Source organism: Cynara cardunculus (genome assembly GCF_001531365.2).
Source record: "Cynara cardunculus var. scolymus isolate 2C chromosome LG 17, CcrdV1, whole genome shotgun sequence".
Lineage (NCBI taxonomy): Eukaryota > Viridiplantae > Streptophyta > Magnoliopsida > Asterales > Asteraceae > Cynara > Cynara cardunculus.
Genome location: NC_037544.1, coordinates 36,341,500 through 36,351,499, shown reverse-complemented (window position 1 = coordinate 36,351,499; position 10,000 = coordinate 36,341,500). Strand labels below are relative to the sequence as shown.

At 31.7% G+C, this 10,000-nt stretch overlaps 1 protein-coding gene and 1 non-coding gene across 4 annotated transcripts in view; one reads left to right on the top strand and one right to left on the bottom strand.

Annotated features, from left to right (window-relative positions):
- The window catches only part of LOC112500619 (probable protein ABIL5), a 3,397-nt gene extending 875 nt beyond the window's left edge, over nt 1-2,522 (top strand). Inside the window, exons 2-8 of one of the 3 annotated variants that reach the window (XM_025104141.1) lie at nt 499-581; nt 772-919; nt 1,481-1,580; nt 1,659-1,686; nt 1,778-1,950; nt 2,022-2,086; nt 2,209-2,522. In XM_025104141.1, coding sequence (XP_024959909.1) covers nt 499-581; nt 772-919; nt 1,481-1,580; nt 1,659-1,686; nt 1,778-1,950; nt 2,022-2,086; nt 2,209-2,295 — 684 coding nt within the window. In that variant the 3' untranslated portion in view covers nt 2,296-2,522. Of the gene's footprint in view, nt 1-498; nt 582-771; nt 920-1,480; nt 1,581-1,649; nt 1,687-1,777; nt 2,087-2,208 lie in introns of all 3 variants that reach the window. The other 2 variants (XM_025104139.1, XM_025104138.1) reach the window with 2 other exon arrangements.
- Nucleotides 2,523-5,332: 2,810 nt separating this feature from the next.
- TRNAL-AAG lies at nt 5,333-5,413 on the bottom strand. Its single transcript has one exon. It is a non-coding gene; the product is annotated as a tRNA-Leu (tRNA).
- Nucleotides 5,414-10,000: the final 4,587 nt, after the last annotated feature.

The window sequence follows — 10,000 nt, the reverse complement described above, 5'->3', positions numbered from 1 at the left end:
TTCAAGTGTAAATTTTTTTAAGCGTTTTGCTGTAAAGTTTCAAACGTCCTATAAATATATTGCAACATTTTTGGATATACTATTAAGACATAAAATTTAAATCCTATAAAATATGCTATCAAGACATGCGCAAATTACATCAAAAAGTAATGTACTTTAACTCGATTCCTATTTTTGGTAACGTGCTTTCAAAACTTCCATTTTGGTACCTAAGATGTAAAGTTTTAAACATTTAAGTACCCGGGTAATTGATTGAAGTATCAACCGGTTATCATATTAATGTGGCGAGTGATGTGGTACCCGGTTAATGTTTCAGTAAATAATACTGAGTTGGATACCACATTACTCGTCACATCAACATGATAACCGGTTTATACTTCAACCAGTTATCCAAGTACTTAAATGTTTAAAACTTTTCATTTAACCATTGAAATCCAAGAGAATAAACCAAAAATAATTTGTTTGTTGATTTGAATTTGATTTGTGGGGTTTTTGCAGGAACTGAAAGATTTGTGTTCACAGCTTCATGCAGCAGCAGAATACTGTGAATCCACTTTTTTGAAAGCCAATCACAAGCATTTGTCGGTTTTTTATTTTATTTTCAATATTTATTTAAATTTTTAATATTAAATCTTTTTTATTTCGTTAGAGATTCGAAAAAAATATATATCATACTCGAAACTCGTAATCGATTTTTTTTGAAAAAAAGACCATATTACCCTTTCGAACGTTCAACCCTTTAATGCTTTTACTGGTCCCGTTTACGTGCAGAGTTGTGGAGAACACTAAGAAGTATGTGTGCAGTGCGGTCGTTGCAGTGGTGGATCATCTTGGCAGTGTTTCAGCAAATCTTGATTATCATATTTCGGAAATCGACACAACCGTACAAACCGCAGTCAGAATTGATTTCTTGAAACAGGTTCGTCGTTTTCCAGTGAAGAGGAATTTTGAATTACAGTATTTGACTTATTGGTGTTGTATAAATAAAAAGAAAATATTATGTTTAACAGTTGTTACTTTTATGGAGTGTTTGGTTCAGTCAGATGAATGAAAATGAGAATGAATTTCCATTACCACCAGTTTAATCTGGAATCAAAATTTGGGCTTCTGGAGGAATGAGCCTATTATGTTATATAAAACTAGACAGTTTCTTTTATTTTCATTCTCATTGATTAGTGCCTAATATCTATAACCAAACACCCCATTAGTGTAAATGACTTTTTAAACCTCGATGTTTAGCTTTTTGCTGTAATTGAAATATCGCTTTTTAAGAACATAAAAAAAGACATCCACTTTGTAAGAGCGAACAACTTTAGACAGAAAATGCCAAATATACAGTATTTTCATTATAACGATAGTTAATTTGCATTAAAAAAATACTGTTGTTCAAAAAGTCAATCTATTGACTTTTTAATACTGTTGTTCAAAAAGTCAATGAAAAGCTAATGATACATATTTTTGTGTATTTATATACAAACAGAAACTTTTTACATGCCAAGAATATTCCGACAGACTTGCTCTGGCTAAACTGAACTGGAGGGTAGATACACCGCGATATAATTCCCGTTATTTAAAACCATGTAAGGTTTTACCACGTCTGTTCCATTTTATTTGTCAATTTTACTGTATTTAACATATTTTTTCACCAGCTGTTCCAGACGTTTTGAGTCGAAATATCAGTTTAAGGTAATGAATGTTTTCTTCATTTACCATCATGATGCAACTTATTGTTCAATTAGCTGATACTTTCTTCATCTGGTTTTAACTATTTCAAAAGGGATTCAGGGGGCGATATTATTGCAAACACATATAACATTAAGCAAGGATTCAAATTAGACGAAGAAATTCCGCTACTGTTTTACACTTGTATTTACAAATCATCACCATCTCGATTTGGGAGATCAGTATCCGAAAAGGATGAAGAAACGTCTGATTCATCGTCATTTTCAGGTAGCAATCTAAAAATGCGAATGCATATAGATTTTGTGGTACTGTTTAATTTGTTTATTGTGTTATTACAGGTTTGCCGATCAGTGGTCGCTTATCTGTCTCAACAAAACCTCAAGCCTTGTCAGTTCAGTTACAGGTTATCTGTGTTCCTTTCGTATTTTTATTGCCTTATTTAAATTGCATCTGTAACCAGTAAATGTAACGTCAAAACTACAATAACAAGACGAAGCCTTGAATCATTGATCTAATTCTTAACAGGACAAGCATAAGCATAAACGTGGTACGTTGTTTAGGAAATCGATGACGAGTGGCGAGATCTTATCATTCATTCGCAGAAGAAAGTGATTCTGATACCAGACGTTAGTTATGCAAGATTCAGTATCAGTATGATGACTAACAAACGTATCAGTATTTGAAATGTCTTAACCTCATATGATACAGTATATTTACAGGTTTCAAACTGTTATTAAATTATGAAAGTGATAAGATAATTCAATGTTTATTGTTCAGTATTATCCAACAACATTTTGTTTATATAATTTACAAGGGTAAAATGGTAATTTTATTATTATTAAGATGTTTCATGTACAATACTTACCCGTTAAGATTTCTGTTGGAATTGAATATAATTTATTTTAGAGATTTTGATTTTTGGTTCTCTATTGTAGAAAAATTATAAAGAATTTGTTAGAAATGTTCTTAAAGGACATTTACAGAGAATCTATCTGAAAATATTATAAAGAACCCCGGCCGCCCGTTTTTAGCGGGGAATCCCCTTCCTCGTTCCGATCGGGTGAACCGGGTTCCCCACCGGGTCGGGGCAAATCACCATCCCTGGTCGGGGATGGGGGGCTTAAACGGGTATCGGGGACAGAAGATGTGGTACGTTGCTTAGGAAATCGATGACAAGCAACGAGAACTTACCATTCATTTCAAGAAGACAATATTAGTTGATATGCAAAATTCGATATCGATGTAATGACCGAAAATCATATCAGTTTTTTTTATTTTTTAAAGTTTCATATTATTATTAAGTTATTATTATTATTATGTGTTGACATTTTTACTAAAATAATTTAACATGAAAAAGCGATTTGTTTTTATTGACTAGAAGGGTACTCGTGTAATGCAGCGAAATACATTTCGATTTTAATGTTTCGTTTTATTTTGTTCTTTGTCGATGTTATAATACGGTTTTATGTGGTTTTTGAGAAAAACGATAATGTTTTTATTTTTGAATAAAATATAAATTTAAAATTATCTTAACATTTTTAAAAAAATATATCGATATTAGTATCAAATTAACTATTTAAAAGTTCTTGTTTTGTTTTGTAATTTCTTTAATTCAATTTCTTTATTTGTATAATTTAATTTAGGTTTAATAACGAAGTACTTTATTTTTTATTTTAATAATATAATTTTTTACAATGATAATAATTAAATATTATGTTAGAACACAGTGATTATCTTAATCATATTTAGATTTTTTTATATTTAAAATAAAATGTTTATCAAATATTTGATCATGTTTATCTACAATTAGTTACACGTATTCAAGTATTGAGCTTTAATAAGTTGTACTTATGCATTATTACAATCTAGAATTTTAAGTAATATATATCAATAAACATTATTTAATATATAAAAAATAATTTTTAGGAGTTTATGTTAAATGTTTTATAATATAGTATAGATGTAAATATGTTGGACTTTATTTAGTAAAATGGGTGATTTAAATGGTCCATAGTTCGGGATTGGGCTTGGGCTCTAATTTCTTGGATTCTACTAATTTAAATGGGCCCATGGATTGGGCTTGGACTATAAATACCTCATTGTTATTCTACATAATCAAATTTGGGAAATGGTATAATTAATTGTGTGAGACCAGGGTAGTGATGACCAAAAAACTGGTCCTTAATCGGTCTCAAGCTTTCTCATAATCGGTCCCGGTCGAAAATGATAGGACCAGTCAAGTTACTTCATAACCGGTTATGGGCCGCCGGTCCCGATATTAAAAAATAAGATTTTTTTAAATTTTTTTAATGATATATATTTTTAATACATTATAAAATTTACAATTGGGACACTCAAATATACTTTAACAATGCGTTGTAACATAATTAAAATTACACTGTCTTATAAAAATACATTATAAAATTATTTAAAATACATTTATTTATAAAATTACTTGAATTTTCGGGCTGGGCCGATCCATAGTCGGTCCCATAACCGATCCCGGTCCCACGAAACTACCAAAAACCCCCAACCGGTCCCGGTTTTCGATCCGATAACCGGTCCTTACCGGTCCCGGACCGGGCCACTCCTTTGCCAGTCCCGATCCTCCGGCGGTCCCGGGGCGAGCCAGGCTAATTTGGCCATCAATAGACCATGGTGACAATTTTATATCAACCCAAACCAATCAACCAACATGTATACAAACAGTACCTATTAAGTCGGTACTGATTCAATTTTACAAACTACAGTCGGTTGATAGTACCGTACCAAGTATACAAACTTGGTTGGTACACGACATTAGAAGTCGCTTACCACGGTAGTACCATGGTGCCGACTTATCTGATTAGTTATTAGTTTTTTGTATTAAATATTAATGTTTGCAATTTCATTATTTGCAATGAAAAACCCTTAAACTTCACATCACATGTGCTATTTGAAAAATAAAACATCACTTAAAATTTGAACAAAATTACAATTTTCATACATGTAACTTGAAGTTGGTACAAAATCAGTATCAACCGAAAAATATTGGTACCCATTAAATTGGTTGGTACATGGTATAGGATTTTGCATACCAATTATAACTGATTGGTATACAGCATTGTAGAACAAAACCTGATACCATACAGAAGTCCACCTCTGTGAACATCAAATTTGGTATAACATTATTTATTTACATCAGTTTTTTGTTAAACAAAAATTGGTGTAAAAATATGCATAGCATCTTTTGTTTTGTGTAAAAAACGATAAATTACTGTTCGCAATGAAAATCAGCTATTTTATTACAGGTGATATCTCCATTAAGTACTTACTCGTTTAGTTTAGAATAAATAGTTGTTTGTTCTGGTTATTGACGACCCCTTCTCGTGGCGAGTTGGTTATCAAACTTTAGTTTGTGATTCCAACGTCACGTGATCGAGTCATCTCGTCATCAGTACCATGAAATAGGTATTCTAAAATACCTTCTTTTTGCGTTGTTGGTTTTCAAGGTTTTCGGTACTTGTTTGGAGGCATTGTGTGAGGAATTTATGAGTAAGATCTTCATCATGGTGACGATGTCAGATTTCCGTCCATACGACAACAAAATTTCTCTTCGGAGTCGAAGAAAGCATTCTCTGATCTTTTTATGGAAAAATAAATAAATAAATGTTGAGAGTGGGATTTGAACCCACGCCCTTTCGGACCAGAACCTTAATCTGGCGCCTTAGACCAACTCGGCCATCTCAACATGTTGGGACCATGTTTATAAATTAAATATCAAAAGTGATCAAATGGTTAAAAAAAATAGAATAATCATATTTAACATATTAATATCGAATATTTTAGAGATCTGAAAGAAGAATAAACAGTTGACGTGTCAATCCAACCTAGTTGTTCTGACTCGTTCTAAAATTTCCAGTCTGACCCAATAATTTTGACGATAACAAGAAAACGAAAAGATATGAAACATCTCAGACTAACAATACCAGATTTTGTACGTTTAAAAACGCATCTGATGGAGGAGGTATCCGGTTCTTATATGATGATCTTTGTTCCCTTCCCCACCTACGTTGGTTCTTACAATCCACCCCCTTGGGAGCCAAACGCCCTCATTGGCACACCAGTCTAATTCTCGGCTCTCGTCATCTCTAACATCTTAGGGGTTGTTTGTTTACCTCTTAATAGTTTCATTAAGAGGCAATCTCTGAATCGTTAAGAGGTAAATCTTGTTTGGCAAAAAAAATCCGTCTTTTAATGGTTCTAAAACCCTCCGAATGATTTTGTATCATGTAACTCTCTTAACCATTAAGAGCCCTGATTTCATTGTACACAATTACCAAATAATTATATTTCATTTTGCACTATATCATGAGAGTCTCTTAATCATTTTGACCACCTAATTATTCTGCACCAAACCATTCAGCAATTGCCAAACAGCCTCTTAGGCTAATCGTACCAGATGTTGTCTATACCTGGGCTTACGGTTTTAAAACGTTTATGATAAATGAGGCATTCAGTCCCTTATAAGGTAACATTTGTTCCCCTCCCCAACTAATATGAGACCTTACAATAATGATTTCATTAAAATTACAGATAAATAATTTATATTCAAAAACAACATTAATTCTTGAAATAAACTTTAGTACATAAACTTGTTCGTGACACGACCACTACCACTCTTCAAGGCTAAGGATGGTGATTTGCCTCGATCCGGTGGGAAACCCGTGTCACCCGACCCAAACGGGGACGAGGATTTCCGGCTAAAACGGGTCCTGGGACCGGGGATCCCCAGTAGACTCAAACCGGGGTTGGGGCCGGGGACGGAGTATTGTACCCCCCACCTGCTCCATACCCGGTATACAAATATTCATTTAATAATATTTGGGCTTTGGAAATTCTTGTAGTGGGCCTCTGTTGCTGACTTGCTATTGGACTTCAAATAATAAGAAATTGAAAGGAACTTTAGTTGTCTCTTAAAAGTTTACTAAAAGGTTATTTATACTATATTATAAAGCATTTGATAAAAACTCTTAAAAACAATTTTTATGCATGAAGTACTATTTATTGATACACATTACTTAAAATTCAAGATTACAAACAAATTGTACATAAGTACAACTTATTAAAGCTCCATATTTGAATTTGTGTAACTAACTGCAGATAAACATAATCAAATACATGATAAACATCTCATTTTAAAATATAAAAATATAAAGTATAATAAGGATAATCATTGAGTTCTAACAAGAATGTTTAATTATTATCTTTATAAAAGTTTATATTATTAAACCAAAAATAAATTAGTTTGTTATTAATCTTAAATTAAATTACAATAAAAAAGTTGAATTACAGAAATTACACAAAAGAACGAAAGCTTTTAAATAGTTAGTTTGATATTAATTTTGATATATATTTTTTTCAAATTTTTATGATATTTTAAAATATTTATTTTATTCAAAAATAAAAAATGTTATCATTTTTTCAAAAACCACATAAAACCGTATTATAAAATCGATGAAGACAGAGAATAAAACAAAACATTAAAATCAAGATGTATCTCGCTGCATTACACAAGTACCTTTTCTAGTAACCTTTTAGTGTGTTTTTGTTGTGCTTTTTTATTTAACTTGCAATTTCGCAATTTGTCTAAATTGCTCATTTTTGCTAGATGTAGTATCCTTATTTATTTTTGCAAGAACGTTTATTTGAAAGATCACTTCAAGATATGTCCTAGTTGGGGATCGGGGCTTGACCAGGGTTTGACCAGGAATTAAACCGGGGATGGGATGTTAATTCTCGTACCCGTCGGGGATTGGGGCCGGGGACTGTTACTAAAAACCGGGGCCCAGGGATTTCAAAGCCCACCGCATTGCCATGCTTATTCAAGACTCAACGAAAGCTTTTAACGTACCATTTCTTTTATTAACAGCCTATAAATGGTTTTTAAATTGTCGACTCATAGAACACATTTCAGATAATTTCAAAATATATCTGAGCCAAACAAAATCATACAATCATGTTAAATATCTGACTTTTATCGGATAATTATAATTAAATCAGATGGTTTTCTACATATCCCGATCTTGAATCAGATGTAAACTTGATCTTGTGCAATCCATATTAGTAATAGCATGATGACACGTGTCATGTGAAATAGGCCCACAAAATCATTGACATTTTTCTCTCGTTTACAAATGATGAGATGTGCCAAAGAGGTGGGGTTGTTTAAACCCCTTTTATTGTCATGTGCCAATTACTACATAAACAAAAAGATATATATATATATATATATATATATATATATATATATATACACTTGTGATCATGTGAGATCAAAGGTTTTTCGTGAGATTCGTAAGACCAATTCTYAATCCTTAGATTAGATCTACAATCTGAACATTCATAATCACAAAATTGTCACTGTAAAACTTTAGACCATTAGATCATTAGCTTATAAGGTTGATTAATAAACATAAATTGATCTTACGAATCTCATGAAAAACCCTTAGTCTCACATGATCGCAAGTAAAGAGAGAGAGAGAGAGTGAGTGTAAGTGTGTGTTAGATGTGGTGGTGTCAAGTCACACCAATTACAGAGTGAACTAAAAAAGTTGAAATAATGGGTTTGTGATAGATTTTGGTGGAAAGATGCTTCCCTTTTTTGATTGGTTGGTTCACATATTATTCTTTCCCTCTAAAATTCATACAAAACATTTTAAATCAAAATTAAAACTGGTTTATTATTTATTTATACATTTTAAATTCTAAATTAATTCAAGTTTAAATAATTATCTATTTTTTAATTAATAAATATTTACTTTTTTTTGTAAATATTTGAATACAATAAGGACAAGTTACATTCTTGACCAATTTTCGTGGGTTTCTGGACCTGCTTACGTGTACCGACTAATTCTCTGGACGACTACGAATGGTCTGGAGTCATCGCAGGTGAACCTCCATGACCATACGGGCTTTGTTAGCGCCTTGATTTGAACCTGGGGTAAATAAGATTTTTCAGTACATGCGTCGAGACTTAACCTGTACGTCATAACCCAAGTGGGCAATCCTTTAAATATCATGGTGAAAGTTGTTGGTATTTTATTAAGTTTTTTTTTTATTCATAGTTGATGTGAAAAACAAGTTGTCACAGAAGTGATACTGGTGTTCACCCGTCAATTTTAATTTGTATATTTGAAAACCTTAGTAGATTAATGTGTGTATTTTTGGCTGAACGGTTAATTTCTAAAAAATCTGGTGTTCTCGGGTGTGATTTAATTGTCATTTAGTCCCAATATTTCCACAAGTGGCGGAAGTGCCACTTGCAGATCTTTATCTAATTTACAGATTTGATCCTTGCATTTGCAGACCATGTTCATAAACCCTATTTTTACATTTTGATCTGTTTGCTAATTGAGGAGGTGTTACTTGCAGAGGTAGTGATATATTTTAAATAAGGGTTAAGATGAAAAATGTAATAAATGATACCATTAATCACGTTTAATTGATCTGGTACTTCTTATCAGTGTTGATCTAGTGGAACTTTTCAATTATGATTGATCCAAGGATGTAGAATACTTATTACCCATCTCACCATAAGTCTATGATTCTTATTCTCACCGAAACTCAACCATAATCTATAAACTACTATAAACAAGTATTTAAGAGCATTTGCAACATCTACCCTACATTTTTTTTAAATAAAGCAAAAAAATTTGAAATTTCAAAAAAAGTTATATTCAGTTCCCACAGTTTTTCCATTTTAAATATTAAAATATTAATTATATTAATAAAATATTATATTTTTTTCTTTTAAACAATCAATTCTCAAAAAAAATGTTATATAATAAAAATATTTTTCTTATAGGGTTGAGTTCACGTGAGACCAGATTGTTTTCGTGAGACCCGTGAGACTACTTTTTTATATTTGAAACTTTATAGTAAAACTTCACGAAAACATGTTAGTCTCACATGATCTCTCCCCCCCCCTCTCTCTCTCTCTCTCTCTCTCTCTCTATATATATATATATATATAGAGAGAGAGAGAGAGAGAGGGGAGCGATCAAATGAAAACCACTCCAATTTGTAAAAACTACTCTCATCCGTCTTAATCTTATGAAATTTTTTCATGATTATTTAATCTTATGAAATTGTTTCATATAATACTTTTTTTTGATGAAGTTGTTTCATATATGGTTATAAAATTGTTTCATATACTACTTAATGAAACTTTAATGAAATTGTTTCATGTATTTCTCTAAAATTAAAATAATGAAGATGATAATATCCATGATTAACATCTTCCACAATAAAAATGATTAATCAACCTCTCATAATT